At 41.5% G+C, this 17623-nt stretch overlaps 1 protein-coding gene across 1 annotated transcript in view; it reads right to left on the minus strand.

Moving 5' to 3' along the window:
- Nucleotides 1-17623, minus strand: part of PAPPA (pappalysin 1) — a 3990201-nt gene that overhangs the window by 1002553 nt on the left and 2970025 nt on the right. Inside the window, exon 12 of the mRNA XM_044058178.1 lies at nt 3976-4123. Within this exon, the coding sequence (XP_043914113.1) occupies nt 3976-4123 (148 nt within the window). The remainder of the gene's footprint in view (nt 1-3975; nt 4124-17623) is intronic.

Consider the following 17623-nt stretch of genomic DNA (forward strand, 5'->3'; position numbering starts at 1 on the left):
ATCTCATTTCTTTATAATCAACAGTCTTGCAAAATGCAGACGGTCATCTAGCCTGTCCTGTGGAAGTTTTGCTATCTTTGTTGTGTTTATTTCTGCTCCTATGAAAATCAAGCTCTGACATGGGTCTAGAGCTGATTTTTCATAATTTATGGTAATTACTAGGGAGGAATAGAGTTGTAGATTATAGTCCCTGGCTTGTAGCAGAAGATGCCTGGTCGGGGCAGTTATGACACAGTCATCCAGATACGGAAACACTCAGAATCCCTATCGTCTCAGGTGAGCCGCCACTACTGCCATGCATTTGGTGAACAGTATGGTTGCAATAGTAAGACCAAAGGGCAGAGCTCGAAACTGGAAGTGACTGGCTCCTAGCTGGAAGTGCAAGTGCCTTCTGGATCACCTTTCCATAGGTATATGGTAGTACGCATCCTGAAGGTCTATAAAGCACATACAATTGTCTTTTTCCAAGAATGGAAGTATCAACTGCAGTGTCATCATCCATTACTTAGTCTTTTTCACAGATTTGTTCAGAATGCTGAAATCCAAAATGGGTCTCCAGTCCCATGTTTTCTTTGGAACTAAAAAGAACCTTGAGTAAGTTCCGAATTGTCTCTGATCTGCAGGGACTTCTTGGATGACTCTTTTTCTTAGCAACTTTTGAATTTCTAAGGTGGCTTGTTCCTTTTGACTGGATGTAATGTCTGTAACTGATATGTTTATGGGAGTGGGAAGGAGCAGGGAATGGTATATCCCCTGGATATTATGTCCTGCATCCATCTACAATTTGTAATTTTTTGCCAGGTATGAAGGTGCAAAGACAATCGACCCCCGACTGGCACCAGAAGCGAGCAAACGGGCACCCCTTCAGAAGCGCTGAAAGGGTCTATCAAAGAAAGATTCTCTGGCGCCCTGATTCTGCAGGTCTCCCCTGCCATGAGGGTGGCGTCTTTCATTACTCTTCCCCCCTCTGCCTCTAGGGGGACCTTTCACCCTGTGTGTCTTGGAAAGACCTTTGTTTTTTTTCTGAACCACATCTTTCTACTACCTCTCTGACCTTTGGGAAAGGGTCTAGTAGGTCTGGAAAAATGTACTCCAACGGCAGACAAAGTCTTGCCTTCCTGTTCACACCTGATGAGTGTTTCTTTTACTGAAGGCCCAAAAAGAGAGGAGCTGTCAAAAGGGGCTTTGATAAAGGAAGACTTGAAGGGCTCAGCGAAATCGCAAAGGCGCACCTGGGCTTGCCTCCTAAGAGAGATACCTGAAACTGCTGCCCTACTTATTCCATATGCTGCATATGATGTGAGTCTCAAGGATGAGTTCACAACTGAATTGAGGGTAGCGAGCTGAGCTGTGACTATCTACCGCCGTGTCAACTACAGCTCCTTGGAGGGAGTCTGACAGTTCTTTCAACAGGTCCCTCTGTAATCTAGTACAATGGGTCAAGTAGTTCAGCGACCATAAGGCAAAGGTTGCTGATGAAAAAATGCACTTCCTATACCTATCCATGGTCCTGGAATCTTTATTCGGAGGATGTATAGACAAAATGGTCTCAGATATTTCCTTTTTAGTGGCTCCTGCCATGACCATGGCATCAACTGCTGCACCTTTAATTAAGAAGACTTGTCCTTAGGGGGCAGTAATGTATTTATTTGGCCTCCTAGGAGTTGGCTCTATGGAGTCTGGGGTCTTCCAAGCCTTCCAAGAGACTAAATCAATAACCTCATTGGAAAAGGGGTTATCCAAGAGGTGGAAGGGTGAGACCCGAAAGCCTTCAGGTATACAGACTCCTCAGCTGAAGGTGATGTGGACGGCCAGTCGCATCTCTGCTTTAATACTTCCAGGATGTCTCCAAAGGAGACATCTTCATAAGGTGACTGCAGGGACCATTCTGCATCATTGAGGTCAGTATCTGATGTGATTGACTCCTCTGTGGAGTCAAGATGCTTCCTCTTGCTAGTACTCTTCTGAGGGACTTCCTCAGTGGGGTAGTCTGGGGAAGTTTCAGAAGGGGGTGGGGGTCCCCTGCTGGACATCCTGAGGACTGGGGTCTCTGCAGTCCTGTAGAAAGTGTACATGAGAAGGTAAAGTCACCGGCTCAGAACTGGAAGGAAGAGCAGGGATAGACTGTGTCTGAGACTGGGATGTAGTCATTACCCTCCTCAAAACCTCAAAGGCACTCAGTTCCTGCTCTGAAGAACACTCTGGATCCAACAAAAAGGTTATCTGTCCAAAGTGATCTCCTATGCAAGAGAAAAAGGCTCTGAGGCAGAGGTAGGATCCAAACTCACCCGTGCTGAAGCCCCCAGAGGCAGGATCGAATCCAGAGAGATCCGAACCTGCTCTGCAGATCCGACCAGGGAGTGTCTGCTCCTACAGGTGTCCTGCTCCAATACAGCAGAAACACTCAGGGCAGATATCGAGTCCGAGGAAGAAATGGGTCTAGGATCTGATACAGACACCAGGTGGACATCCAAATCTTCTGGCTCCAAAACCAGAGGACGGATCAGAGGAGGAACAGGCGCCGATGGGGAGGACTTTGCTGGCTTTGATTCCTTTGGCTCAGATCCAATAATAGCTTGGCCAAGGCCAGTGTCTTCAGGAGTCTCTGCACTACCCTATCCACATCATTATCAGACAAACTTCTGGTAGACCGGGTAGATAGGGTTGGAGACCTTGATTTCGTCAAGAATGGAGATGGGAGCCTAGATGGTAATGGTTCCAAGGATGGAGAACGGCTCTGTTATCTAAATTCAGTGGGAGCTGAAGAGGTTTGAGCCGAGGATTCAAGCTGCTCCAATAAACTCTTGAATCCAGGAATGACTGTCTGTGATGAAGGTTCTGTTGGAGCAGAGAGTCTAGGAGCTTTTTATTTTCAGCTCCAAGGAAGACTTCAGAGCTGAAAAACTATGTTTTTGCGACTTGCCAGACTTTGAAGAGGTTGCGGACTCTGGTGAAATCACCTCAGAAAAGGGGGTCTTAAGCAGTCCCTTTAATATAAGTTTATTCTTACACTCCATAAAAGCCCTCCGATTAAAATTGTAACAAATGGAGCATGATTCTTGGAGACGTAGAGGCCCCAAGCAATGCACACAAAGTGTGTAACTCACTCAGGGGCATCTTCTTTCCACACTGTTCGCACTTTTTGAAACCAAGAGGTTTCACTTCTTGCTTTTGAGACATAATGACTATAGGGAAAAAGAGAATGGTAACTTATATCAAAACATAGCACATATGCACACACAGGAACACAGGGGAACTTCCTCTAACTTACGCGGACACTAAGCAAAGCTAGAAAGGTAAGAAATAAGTCCCATTTTTTTAATGAAGAAATCGTCCTCTTACTTAAGCAGATGATGAAGGGGATAGAAGGGAACAACACCTAAGGGGGAAAGAAACATCCTCTAACTTAAATGGAAGTTAGTAGAGAAAGGAAGAAGGGAGATAACACTCACTCTTTAAAAGGGAGAAAAAACGGGTAAGTAAATTACTAGCTAATAGAGAAGAAACTATCCAAAAAACTAACAATAAACTTATAAAGAAGATTACAGATTAGTAAATGTATTACAGATAATGAAAAAGACAATTATCCCAGAGCTTGCTGAAGAACCACATCCTTCGCAGAGCAGCAAACAAGATCTGGGGAGTTAGGGAATTGAATTACGGATAAGGTAGAATGCCCACGAGCTTTGCTGAAGGCGTCGAGCTTTTATAAAAGGCCAAGACGAATCTGACCCATCAGTGAGAATAAAGGCGAGACTTTCAACATCACATCACATATTTTAAAATACTCTAATACAACAGACCATTCTTTACAGGTATAAATGCAAATGAGGGAAAAATGCATGCATTAAGTAAGACATGAGATACCACTTCAAAGGTTTTTTATTGCAATGCAATTCAAGTTAGCCTGTCTTGTAAATTTAAAAAGTGTGTGTGTGTAACTGATAACATCAGAATAGAAAATGCCAAACCTACCAAGATCATGGGATTTGCCATTGGTGTCCAGTAGCTGAACTGTGATGCTTTCCTGTTCTTGATGTGGAAAAGGATAAGGGTACTGAGTCCCATCCGCAACAAAATGTATAATGACAGCTACTGCTACTGCTGGCTGTGCAAAATAAGCCTGTAATAAGGAGAGTACAATGAAAGAATTTTATTTCAGTGCACTTGTATTCACATCACCATTGCAAAGAGCTCCATACAGAGTAGACACTCTGTACAGCTTTACTGTACTACCTGCTTGAAGGAGTAAACACTTCAAAACACTTGGAAAATAGATCTGGTACTACAATATGTACTTTCATTGAGAAAACAATTAGTATATTCCTGCATCAACAAGGTATACCACTGTGACTTAACTGTCTCTATGAAGTCCATAAATAATAATTACTGGCACATCTACTGTTAACTGTACTCTGCTACAAGCAGGGAAGTTGAACACTGCATCTTAACAAAGTTTAAATGAAAATATTTCATACAGTTGTATAACGAAACTCAATACAAAGAAGTGCATTATAGTGCCATTTGGAAAAACATCTACCCAGGAAAATTACTCCATTAATAAGACACTGCGAAGAGTTGACCTATTAGTTAGAGATCTGGGAACATATGTAGAAGTAATCTGGCATTTGACCAACACATAGCCAAGGTAGTAAGAAAATCATTCTATCCTGTCCAACTTATAAGTAAGGGTACAGCATCAAGGTCCAAGGAAGCTATAGTACCACTCTACTCATCCCTTATTAGATCCATCATTGAGTACAATGCCTCCATCGGCATGTACCTGACTAGGCATATGCAATAGCCGGAATGTTCAAAGAGGTTCTACACCAAGCAAATCCAGGGAATTGTGATGATATGGGCAACTGCCAGCTGGAGTTTTGTGAAGAATGATATGTCCTTTGAATATCAAACTGATTTATACAAGATGCTTGTGTTACAGATGTATCAGAATTATATGCCATTTGTATAGCAAACTGATTTGTACAGAGGTTTATGCTGAAAACGTATTTGTGAGCTTTGCTTGTGTTAAAATGTATCAACAGTGCATCCTGCTTAAATGAAAAGAAATATACATGTATTATTGTAACTGAATTAAATAAATATTGTAGAATAACAAGTGTGCTGTACATTTAAGAAGCATTTCTAAGTCTGTGTGTGGATATAAATTCCCAGCATGTGTTATCTTCAATGCTATTTTGAAGGTGCAATCAGAGTGTTAACATCTATGTGCATTATAGCTAGTTTGTTTATAAGTTAAAGTTACTTGACTTCATTTACAATATGTTTATATATAATAAAGCTTCGTGAACAAAAACTCACAACGTTCGCCTGTTTCTTCCTGACATGGCAAGCGACATGGTGTCAGAACCGGGATGGTGAAGACTATTCTTCAGAGCCACGAGGTGCACAGGTAATGATGAAGGCAAGCTAAGTGAACTGAGAGAAAAAAGGGCCAGAAGCAAGCTAAAGGTAAAGAGAATATGCATGAAAGATTTATTTATTAAAAGGGATAAAACTGAGCATTACAATGGCTCAAAACGTATTATTAAGCAAACAAATAGCACATAAACATTTAAGCAAAAGGAATGAATAGAAAAGCTCATTAATCAAACAAAATGTTTGAACAAGGTTATTTGATAAAACGGGCATGTTTAAAGTAAAAAGAGCATGTCAAGAGTTAAAGCGAGCACAAGAGAGTATAATGGGCATAAAAAGAGATTAAATGAGCAAAATGAATATAACAAAAGGGCAGAAAGGGCATATTAAGAAATGTAACAGAAGGGGCAGAAAAAGGCACATTGAGCATAAATAAAGCAAGGCGACTGCATGTGTTTTGGCATAAACTACTACTTTGCATTGAATAAAGCATTGAATTGTTATTGGAAGTATCTCAAAGTGTGTAAAAGTGCTTATACTGTGTGTTTATTACTGTGCATTCATTCCGAAGAGTTTGCTGTGTGCAAAGTGCAACTATTTCATGAAGTGCAGTCAAATGCAGCTATTTTGAGAAGTTTCCTGTGCATTGGATATGTCTATTTGCAAAGTGCTGCCATTATAGAATGTTTCTTGCACTGTACAGAGTATTTGGCAGAGTGCAGCCATTTTGGGAAATTTCATTGTGCTGTGGTGCTGCTATTCGCAAAGCAAAGTTATTTTGAAGTGTTTCTCACTCTGAGCTTCTTCTGCCCAGTTCATTTGCAAAGTATAATTACTTCGAAACAGTTTACTCACAAATTGCAATTACTTTGAAATAGTTTATTCATAAAGTACAGTTGCTTTGAAATGCTTCTAGCCCTCAGCTTCTATTGCCCAGTTTATTCGCACTATGCAGTTATTCAAAAGGTTTCTTAAAATGATGGTAAATGACTTTTACAGTTAAATAATTTCAAGATAGACAACTTGTACGGTAAAATAATTTCAAGGTAAGTGACTTTTAAATTAAAGTGGTTTCAGAGTATTACAGTGTCCAGGAGATTTATTTCGTAAAGTTCAGTTATACAGAAGCTTATCATGCTACTGCAAGTACTGGCATAGATTTCAGGCACATGTGTATGTACAAGAATGTGTGTGTTTGCGTGCAAGCCACAAGCACTTGTACTTGATCAGAATATTGCAGAGAACTGGAGAATATTTGAGCAAGAGTATGACATATTTATACAAGCAGCTTGTTCTGATAAAGATGCATGCACCAGGCCATTCATTTTGCTAAACCTAGCAGGATCAGAGGCCATTGAAAGGAAGCGTTCATTTGAGTATGCACCAGCAGTGTATGAAGGTGAAGGAGAAACTTGTATCGTTGTGCAGGCTGCATCAGGGGAAGACCCTGAGTGTTTTAAGAGCAAGTTCAGAGAAATGTGTAACCCCCCAGACTAATGTTGTATTAGAAAGGCATTTGTTTTACTTGAGAGATCAGAAGCAAGGGAAAACTTTTCAACTTACATTACTGACCTAAGAAACAAAGCTAAAACTTGTCAGTTTGGTCATTAAAAAGATGAGTTAATAAAATACATACTCATCTATGGTATTAATAATGCTGCTGTGAGGAAGATTTTGCTTCTTGACAGTGACTTGACACTGAGCAAAGCCATTCAGATTTGTCAGATCCATGAAGTTACACAGAGGCACACAAGTATGCTTGCTAGTGATAAGAGCATGGTTTCAATAGGCTCCAGACCTAATATAGATAGCATGCAACATGTGACAGGCAAAAGCAGGTATAAGCACTTGGCAGCAGCAGCCCCTGCGGGGCACCCAGTTAACTCCTGTAGTCTTCTAGCACATTCCAAGACCAGTTAAGTTAAAGGAGCATGCTCAGTGCATAACCAGGACTATCCAGTGCAGAACAAATGCTACTCAGTACAGTATAAGGGTGAATCAGCAAAACCCAAGTCAAGCGTTATTGTTAACTGTTGCAATTGTGGTGCCAACCATGGGTCCAGAACAGAAAGCATTTGGTCAGCAATGCCACTAATGTAAAAAGTGGAACCATTCTGAGAGATTTTGTAAATCAAGTAGACCTAACACAGTTACAAAAAAGGGTCACTCAAAATAGCAAGTTGATCAAGTAAACCTGTAACAGTCCACTTGTTATGTAGATGGTGTGTCAGTGATTGGTGAAAAGATTAATGCAGTAAATTTATTGGCAAGAAATGATTTTTTTTACTGTTCAGATCAATGATAAATCCACAGAGCTCAAAGTGTACATGCGTTTAAATTGTAATGTTATTTCTGCAGATACTTTTGCAAGGCTCAGAGCTGGTGAACAAGTAAATGTGACTAGTTGTGCGAAGCTTGTTGCTTATGGAGGTGAAGAAATTCAAACCAAAGGCTCAGTAGTGCTTTCATGTTATGTGGCCAACAACTGTTATAGCCTATTATTCTATGTAATTCGAGGACCTGTGCAGTTATTATTGGGTCACAGGGAGAGTTTGAAAATTAATCTTTCTTTTACCAAAGAATTTCATCACATAAGCAGGTGTCCCAATTCCAGCTTCATTAATAATATTTTTTCAGAATATGCTGATGTTTTCAATGACAAGTTGGGCAAACATCCAGTGGTATATTCCACGAAACTACACCAGTGATCAGTCCAGTTTTCAGACCAGCAAGAAGAGTTCCCATAGCCATGTAGCATAAAGTCAAAGCTAAGTTGGATAAAATGGTGAAACAAGGTGTAAATTGTCCAGTTACAGAACCCACCGAATGGGCGTCGTCCATGGTAGCATCTCATAAATAAGGCTCAGATGAAATCAGAATATGCATTGACCCAAGAGATTTGAACAAAGCATTGAAGAAACAGCATCATCCTATGCATACAGCTGAAGTCACAGCCCTAATACCGAATGCCACTGTTTTTTCTGTCTTAGATGTAAAGAGCTCATTTTGGCAAGTGATGCTTGATTGCAAATCTTCACTACTGGCTACATTCAGTACCCCATTTGGAAGATATAGATTCTTCAGGATGCCATTTGGAATAAATTCTGCAAGTGAAGTCTTTCAGCATGCAATGGAGCTAATTTTTTTTTGGTTATCCTTGTGCCATAATAGTAGATGATTTATTGGTCGGAGGCAATGGTGAGACAGAGCATGACAGAAATCTTAAGAGAGTTCTAGACAGAAAATGTGAAGTGAACAAAGCTCAATCCTCTGAAGTGCAAATTCCAATTACCAGAAGTTACATATCTAGGTCATTTATTTACAAGTATTGGCTTGAGACCAGACCCATCTAAGCACGCAGCTATTCTTGAAATGCCAGCACAAGACAATGTGCAAGCTCTACAACATTTTCTTCGCATGTTTAACTATTTAGACAAGTTTATACCAGACTACAGTGAATTGACAGTGCCTTTGAGAAAGCTCACACATAAAAATGTTACATGGTCATCACTAGAATAGTACCAGAAAGCATTTGACATTCTTAAGCAGAAAATTGCTACCCCCACCAACATTAATGTACTATGATGTCAACAAACCAGTAACTCTTTCCTGCAATGCTTCAAAATTTGGTTTAGGTGCAGTTATTCTTCAAGGAGACAGGGGAAGTAGCCTATACATCTAGAATACTGACCTAGACTGAGATGCAGTATGTTCAAATTGAGAAGGAACTCTTGGCAACAGTGTTTGCATGTTCCAAGTTTCATGATTATATCTATGGTCGAGATATCCAGATTGAAACTGATCATCCACCTTTGGTTATTATTTTAAAAAAGCCTATGCAGCTCCAGCGTGATTACAAAGAATAATGCTCAAATTGCAAAAGTACAACTTCAAAATGGTGTATACGAAAGGCAAACTTCTTTATCTGGCTAATACCTTATCCAGATCGCCCAGAAATATAACGGAACAGCTTGACGCAGAGAATTTTGACTTTGATGTCTTGGAAGTGCGTAATTTTTCTACCACAATAATTGAGGCACTACAAGTTCATACAACTGATGCAGTTTAGCAAAAGCTCAATCACTACATCAGTGTTGGATGGCCATCAACGCAATCTAGTGTACCACCTGATGTGCAACTTTCCTTTCCTTACAGAGATGAGTTGTTGATGGAAGATGGCATTATATTCAAAGGTCCTAAAATTGTTGTTCCTGATTCCTTACAAGAATATATCCAGATTTTGCATCATGTTCACCAACATTCCGAATCTACTAAGAGATGGGTGAGAGGACTTGTGTTTTGGACTTCTCCAGTGAAAGACATTGCTAGAGTACTTTCTTCATGTTCAGTGTGTAATAGTACTAAACTGCATTTGCAAAAAGAGCCACTTCACCTAAGTCTAAACCCTGAACTACCTTGGTTAATAGTAGCTACTGACATATTTGAGAGGAGCAATTAACATTACTTAGTACTCGTAGACTCTTATTTGAATTTGTTTGAGATCAATCTACTACCTAATCTAACTTCTACTACAGTCATTACTAAGTTGAAACACCATTTCTCAGTCCATGGCAGTCCACAGAAATTACTTTCTGACAATGGTACCCAATATATCTGTCAATTGTTTCAGAAATTTGCAAGAGAATGGGACTTTTGACATGTTACTAGCAGTCCAGAGTATCCGCAATCAAGTGGACTTGCTGAACGCGCAGTACAGAGTGCAAAGCAATTACCTGAGAAGTCAAAGCATGATAATACCAATATTTTTAGACTTTACCCAATCTCAGAAACATGGGTTCCTATTACCAGCGACACGGACTGTGCGAAAGACGGAAACGCAGAACGTCCAAAATAGCGAAAATTTAACTGTTGAAGTGTAATGGTTGGCCCATCTGCACTATAAGGTAAGTGTGCGATAGACAGGACTTTAGGGTTAGGATGTGGGTTAAGGTAAGTGAATAGATAGGTAATGTATGTAAGATTTAGTGTAGTGTTAGAAGTAGGGATTTATTTAACTGTATGTATGTGTATTATTTATTTTTTTGGGGTGTATGTCTGTAGGGGAAGTGTGCGGTAGTTACGGACCTTAGGGTTAGGGAGGGGTTAAGGACAGTGCATAGATAGTTGTGTATGTGGGGTTTAGTGTAGTGTTGGAAGTAGGGTTTTGTTAAATGTATGCATGTGTATTATTTTATTTTTTGGGTGTATGTCTGTAGGGGACATGTGCGGTAGTTACGGACCTTAGGGTTAGGGAGAGGTTAAGGATAGTGCATAGTTGTGTATGTGGGGTTTAGTGTAGGGTTAGAAGTAGAGTTTTGGTGCTTTACTTTAGGTTAAAAGTAGGGTTTAGTTAGTGTATGTATGTGGTTTATTTATTTTGTTTGGGAAGGTAGTATGTAGCGGGTGGTGGGGTTGGCCGACTATGACAGTTCATTATTTTATTTTTCACTGTTTAGTGAGTTTGGGATTTTCGCGGTTCGCGTTATAGGTGTCGACATTTAGGTATTTGCGTAAAGGGTTTTTCGATTTGGTAATACAGACGCCAGAAACATACCCTGTGATGATATACTTGGCTCACCTGCTCAGAGACTTCTGTCCAGGCAAACCAGAACAACATTGCCTATCAGTTCTAGTTTATTGAGGCCTAAAGCTAAAAACAACAAAGCCATTACAGCCCAGTTATTTAAGAAGCATTCTTTTCAAATGTCCAGCTGTGACAAATCAAGTAGACTTCTTCGTCCATTGAAAGAAGAAGAAACATTGAGGATACAAATAGCGAAAGGTTTCATCCAGATTGGTCAAGTAACAAGTATATGTGCAGAGCTGAGATCCATTTTGTTAAAATCAAAGGTGTGGAATACAGGAGAAATCTCAGACATCTTCTTCCTGTAGCAGAACAGAAATCATAACATTGTTCCTGTGACAAAAGACTCTAACTTTCAGAGCAATCCAAATTATACTCCTGTTCCTGAACGTGTCTTGACTCCTGATACTGCTCTGGCAGATGATCCAAAGGTTCCTAAGATAGAAAATTTGGCAGAGACAATTCCAGTTGCTAAACCAGATTGCACATTTTATGTCACACGATATGGTCGCATCTCAAAGCCCAGTGTGAAATACACAGCAACTTGGACGTAGTTGTATATATGTACCTAGCTTTGTACAATTGCATAATGAAAATTATTCCTGTGTAACTTGCATATTTATTAATTCCAGTGACAATGACTGACTCATTTCTCAAGAGAGGGACGACGTAGAATAACAAGTGTGCTGTACCTTTAAGAAGCATTTCTAAGTTTGTGTGTGCATATAAATTCCCAGCATGTGTTACCTTTAGTGCCATTTTGAAGGTGCAGCCAGAGTGTTAACATCTATGTGCATGATAGCTACTTTGTTTATAAGTTAAAGTTACTTAACTTCGTTTACAATGTTTTTGTATATAATAAAGCTGCTTGAACAAGTACCTACAATGTTCGCTTGTGTGACGCAAGGAAATACTGCCAGCTCAGTTAGCGGGAATGTTGTAAATAATTCTATGTTATTTGTGAATGTTTGTTTGTCTTTTCGGCTTTTCCCGGTAAGGGGTCGCCACAGCGGAACTCCGGTCCGCTAATGATTGGCAGTCGATTTTTATGGTGCCGAGTTGCCAGCCCGACGCCCAACCTTCAGCGAAGGCACGCCCAATCACGCATGTCTTTCGGAGGCCACCCGACCGCGGAGAGGACATGCAGACTCTACACAGAAGGCACTGCCTGCACACTAGCTGAGAATCGAACATGAGAACCTCTTGCTGTGAGGCAACAATGCAAATGTTATTTGTGAATATTGATATGATTTCTATAGAACTGTATGTTCATAGGTTCATAGGTAGGTACTAGGCTATCGGCCCAAGGGCCTACGTAAGCCTAGCCAACAATGTTCCCTGGCTTACGCCACCCAAGAAAGTTATTTTCCTGTGCTACTGTCGAGCAGAGACACAGAAGTGATTCCCGGGCTGTATTTCCTATTTCCCATCCACTCATCAAGATTTTTCTTAAAGAGTGCTAATGAAGAACTTTGCTTGACATAGATGGGTAGCCTGTTCCAGAGTATGGGAAGTTTCTGGGATAGGAATCTATCCCTCCAGCATGTCCTGTTTATTGTGGTGACAAGGTTTAGATCCCTAGAGCGTGTAGCTTGGAGGGACTGGGATTTCTTTTAGGTGTAGCATGTCCAACAGCTCTGGGTTTGACACAGCTTTATATGTTAGGCAGAGATCACCTCGGAGTAGGCGATATGCTACGGAGTAAAGCTGGAGTTTTTTGAGACAGTCAGTGTAGGGCATTTGTTTTAGTCCAGTAATCCTCTTTGTGAGGTACTTCTGTGGCCTTTCCAGCTGCTGCAGATGTCTTGTGAGGTACATTCCAAAAGGGGCGTTGTACTCTATAATGGGTCTGAGTGTCGAGTAGAGGGGAACGATTACCTCTTTTTTCCTGGATGAGAACCCTTTTATGATGAGGTGGCTACGTAGAAGGACTTCCTGACTACTGTGGCGATGTGACTATCAAAGGAGAGAGTCCACCTGGGTCCCAAGGTCTCTTATTACGCATTCAGTGTTAAGTAGATTGCTGCCTAAGTGGTAGTTCATGGGTACAGAGTTTTTACCAAAGGGGATGACACTGCACTTTTTGGCATGAGCTTGAGGCCATGGCTCTGATACCAAGCATCTGTCTCAGACAGGCCCTTCTGTAGGATGTTCACATCATTTGGGGACTTGACTATGGCTCCTAGTTTGCAGTCATCTTTGTACTGAGCTTTAAGAATGTAACCACAGCATACCCTGGTGGAACATAGAAGATTAACTTGCAAAACTTAAGAATAGTTGAGGTCAAGTTAATCATAACTGGGCCATAAATAAAAAAATGTTATCTCTCAGTTTCAGTTCAATAGCAGACACAATGTCTAGAGTTAGAAGTTTTCTATTGACTTGAAAGAAAAGTAATTACTAGGTGTAAAATGTAAAGTGTTTTATTGCTTTATGACTTCCTAGTAGCTGCACAGTTCTGAGAGATATATATTTTTAACACAGAGATGTTAAAATTCTGTTAAGCTTCTATTCAGTCTGGGAACTAAAGTCAGGTGACAAAAAGTGATGTCATCAAGGCTAATCCAGCAGTAAAATGTGATATTAATTTAAGAACTCTCTCAGAGAGAGACTGTGCATTTTGCATTTTGTCTTGGACCTAGCAAGAACATCCACTCATAATCATCATCTGCACTTGCTTATCTGTAAGATTCAGGGCATAGTATCTCTTTTAGATATAGTTAGGAATATAGTAAAGATTAGTTTAGATGTTTTCTCTATTTATTTGAGACTGTCCTGCAATGTTGTTTTAAAATATTCCCTGTGATTTTGAACTCTGAAGTAACTGTGTTTGTTTTCTGAGTATTGTTTTATTCTTTTATTATTTATTATTAAATATATTGAAACCTATATTTGTGGCTGATATTTGTGAGACATATTTAAGCTCTTAGAGTACTTGCATATCTGTTTGGTGACACTGTACAGGCCACTTCTAATAGCATGGCGCTTGGTCAAAACTACTATTTGGATTAATAGTTACATTATACAGTAGGATTGGACATCCTTTGTTAAGGTTCTTAAGTAGCTGCTGAAGAGTTGGCTGGTGGCAGCTGGAACTACCTTGTAGTCTGGGAAAAAGGGAGCATAGCTAGTGAACCTGTGCCAGCCTTCCCCAGGTGTGTGTGTGTGTGTGTGTGTGTGTGTGTGTGTGTGTGTGTGTGTGTGTGTGTGTGTGTGTGTGTGTGTGTGCTTGTATATAAATCAAATCTCAAAGTGTATGTGTGTGTCAGCTACTTGGGCAGGGACACGAAGCACTGGTTGGACACAGGGTGCTGGAGGTCTTATCTTGGCCACTCGGCTGAGATCTCAACCCTACAGCTGTGCCACTGGGGAGTCTTACTAGGGATCTGGAGAAAGAGGGAGAAACCAGCCCCAGACTGACTGTGATCTCCATGTGTTCTTAAGAGAAATTGCACTTTACTGTGTGCATACTTGTCCTCCCATTGTATACGTCCCTCACTGTTGCCAGTGGTGACGCTTGAGGCTACTTGATTACTGGGCCAGTACACAGGCATCACATATTAATTGGTGGGCAGTGGTTGGATATCCACATCACATACTAATTGGTTGGGTGTGATGAGATAGCCACATCACATATTAGCTGGCTTGTAGTGGTGTGGATATTGAATTCCTGTAGCCTGTGTACAGTGGTCACTGAAGGTGTTTGTACTCTCAATCAGCAACTCAGTGAAAATTCAGAGTTCATATCACAATTGTTTTATTTATTTATTTTTTGTTAGCTTAGTCAGTCAGGGTGAGCAGGCAAGCATGTCAGCAGAGGAGTACGGCAAGCTGACAAGGAACCAGTTGGCTGAGATGTGCCAGGCTAAAGGACTGGTGCGTGCCAACCTAACTAAAGCAGACACGATTGTAGCTTAAGTCACCGCTGCATCACAGAATAGCAATAAAGAGGACAATCAGTCTGGCCTTGGAGATGTACAACTCTCAGAAAAAGGGCAGTTCAACCTTTCTGCAGAGGACTTAAAAATCTGTCTGGAGTTAAAGAGACTTGAGCTGGAGTCCAAGCATTTGGAAATAAATAAAAGCAGCAGAGAGACTGAAACATCTAGAGACTGAGGAAAATGACAAACTGCAATGTCTGAAGGCTGAAGAAAATGAGAAACTGTGATGCCTGGAAGCTAAGGAGAAGGAGAGGCAGAGGCAATATGAAAAGGAGTTGCTGACTCTTCACCAGAGTCATGGAGGTAATGGGAAAGGGAGTAACCAAACCCCAGAAGCAACAAAGCTCAGTAAATTTCTTCCACAATTTACAAAGGGGGATAATTTTGATAGTTTCATTCATATGTTTGAGAGGGTATGTAAACAATATAATGTTAACACAGGGCTCTGGGTATGGTTCCTGACCCCCTTACTCCATGGTAAAGCTGTAACTGTAATTTCTAAACTGTCTGATACTGATTGCTTAAATTATAATACAGTCAAAATGTGTTTGTTAGAATACTTTAAATTAACAGCTGAAGCTTATAGAAAAAAGTTTCATGAGCACATATGCAAGGCAGATGAAAGTTAGTACAAATATGTTGCTGACCTAAGCACTTATTTTCATAGGTGGGTGAGTGGATGTCAGGTCACCACTTTTGAAGGGCTGGCAGGCCATCTGGTGAGGGAACATGACCTTAGCAATTTGCCTGAGGATATGAGAATCTGGTTAGCTGATACACAATGCAATACTACAGATGCGTTGGGGAAGAAGGGAGACCTATAGGACAAGCAGGGCATCACTGCTGAGGAAAGGGACACCCAGTGCTGCTAATGGGTCTAAGGGAACCCATGGTGGGCATCCCAGACTGCTGCAACAGAGTCCGCCAGTAGCAGGGGACGCCACTAGTCCAGATACACGTCCAGGACCAAGGGTTAAATGTTTTAAATGCAACCAGAGGAGCCATGTAGCATACAGATATCCAGGAAGGCAAGGTGGGGAACAAAAGGTGAGAGAGCCAGTAAGTGGGAATGACAAAATGCCAGCAGTAAGTTGCCTTGAGACAACAAGGGTACCAGACTACCACAAGAGGTTATATCCTATCTTAGTGGACGGGAAAGAGGCCACTACTAAGAGAGACACAGCCTTTGACCTAACCATTGTGAAGCTTGCAATGGTTAAAAAGGAGCACTACTTGCTTTGGCAGTCTACTCCAGTCTGAGCTTTAGGAGGGACCCCATTCCACATACCTTTGGCTAGGGTTCACTTTGACTGGGAGGGTGGAATAGGAAGCCAGCAAGTAGGTGTGTTTGAGGATATCCCTGCAGATGTCCTGATAGGGAATGATTTTGATAATGCAGTACCATGTGTGCATGCAGTTACATGCAGTCAGGCTCGGAGACAAGCATGTGGGTCTGATAGCCTGGGGGACACCCAGACAGACTGCACACTTGCAGCCAGGACTGGTGAGGTGGTAACTTCAGGGAAAGAGCTACCCTGTAGCAGTGGGACTAAAGGTAACCCACAGCTACTTGTGGGTACTGATGTTCCCTTAGACAGAGTGACTGCAAGGGCAGAGGTAAGTAGTAGTACCCGGGCTAACAGTGAGACACCACTGTCAGAGAATACCAGACTTCCTGTGGAAAGAGAGCTGGGAAGGGTTACAAAGAGAGAGTTGAGACAGGCTCAGTTCTCAGACCCTACATTACAAGGCCTGAGGGAGGTAGCTAGTGATGCACCTAATTCTCAAGGGAAAGGGGAATCTGTATACTGGGACAAAGGGTTACTGTATAGAGAATGGACCCCTACCATACATCAGTTGGTAGTGCCAACAGCCTACCGTCTGGCACTTCTAGCCATAGCCCATGATATTCCCTTTGCAGGTGATATGGGCATAAAATGTACAAAGAGGTGTATTATGCAGAATGTTATTGGACTGGGATTTCCAGAGATGTAACAGGGTACTACAGGAACTGTGAGCAGTGCCAAAAGGTAGGCAAGACAGGAGACAAAGTGACAGCTCCTTTGATGCCTTTGCCTGTAAGGGAGTGGGACAAATATGTGTCCCATCTGTTGTTTGCTTACAGAGAGGTTCCCCAGGAATCCACAGGTCTTTCACCCTTTCAGGTGCTGTATGGGCATAGGGTGAGGGGACCTCTAGATTTGATTTGAGATGAGTAGGAGGGTGAGTGTGTATCCCACAAGAAGTCTGTTGTAGCACATGTCCTAAACCTCAGGACAAGACTCAGGGAACTCATGGGCTTGGCCCAGAAGAACCTGGCAGAAGCCCAGCAGCAAAAAAGGTTGGTATGACATGAATGCTCAAGGTAGAGAGCATGCTGTAAGGCAGCAGGCAATGGTTCTCATTCCTGTCAGACACAACAAACTGCAGACAGCTTGGAAGGGATCCTACAAGGTGGTAAGAAAGATCAGTGATGTTGACTACATGGTAGAACTGCTAGGAAGGAGGCAGGGGCACAAACTGTACCATGTCAACATGATTAAACCTTACCATGACAGGGAGGCCATTGTGCTAAGTATCTGCAGTACAAGGCAGGAGGAGTCTGAGGGGGATCTATGGCTGCAGGGAGCAAACCAGCCACATCTCAAATTATTATGATTGAGCCTAAGATTGCAGGCATATGATGAGACAGTGCAGAACTGTACTGGGGTCAGCAATG

Source organism: Protopterus annectens, chromosome 16.part0 (genome assembly GCF_019279795.1).
Source record: "Protopterus annectens isolate FY-2018-M chromosome 16.part0, PAN1.0, whole genome shotgun sequence".
NCBI lineage: Eukaryota > Metazoa > Chordata > Ceratodontiformes > Protopteridae > Protopterus > Protopterus annectens.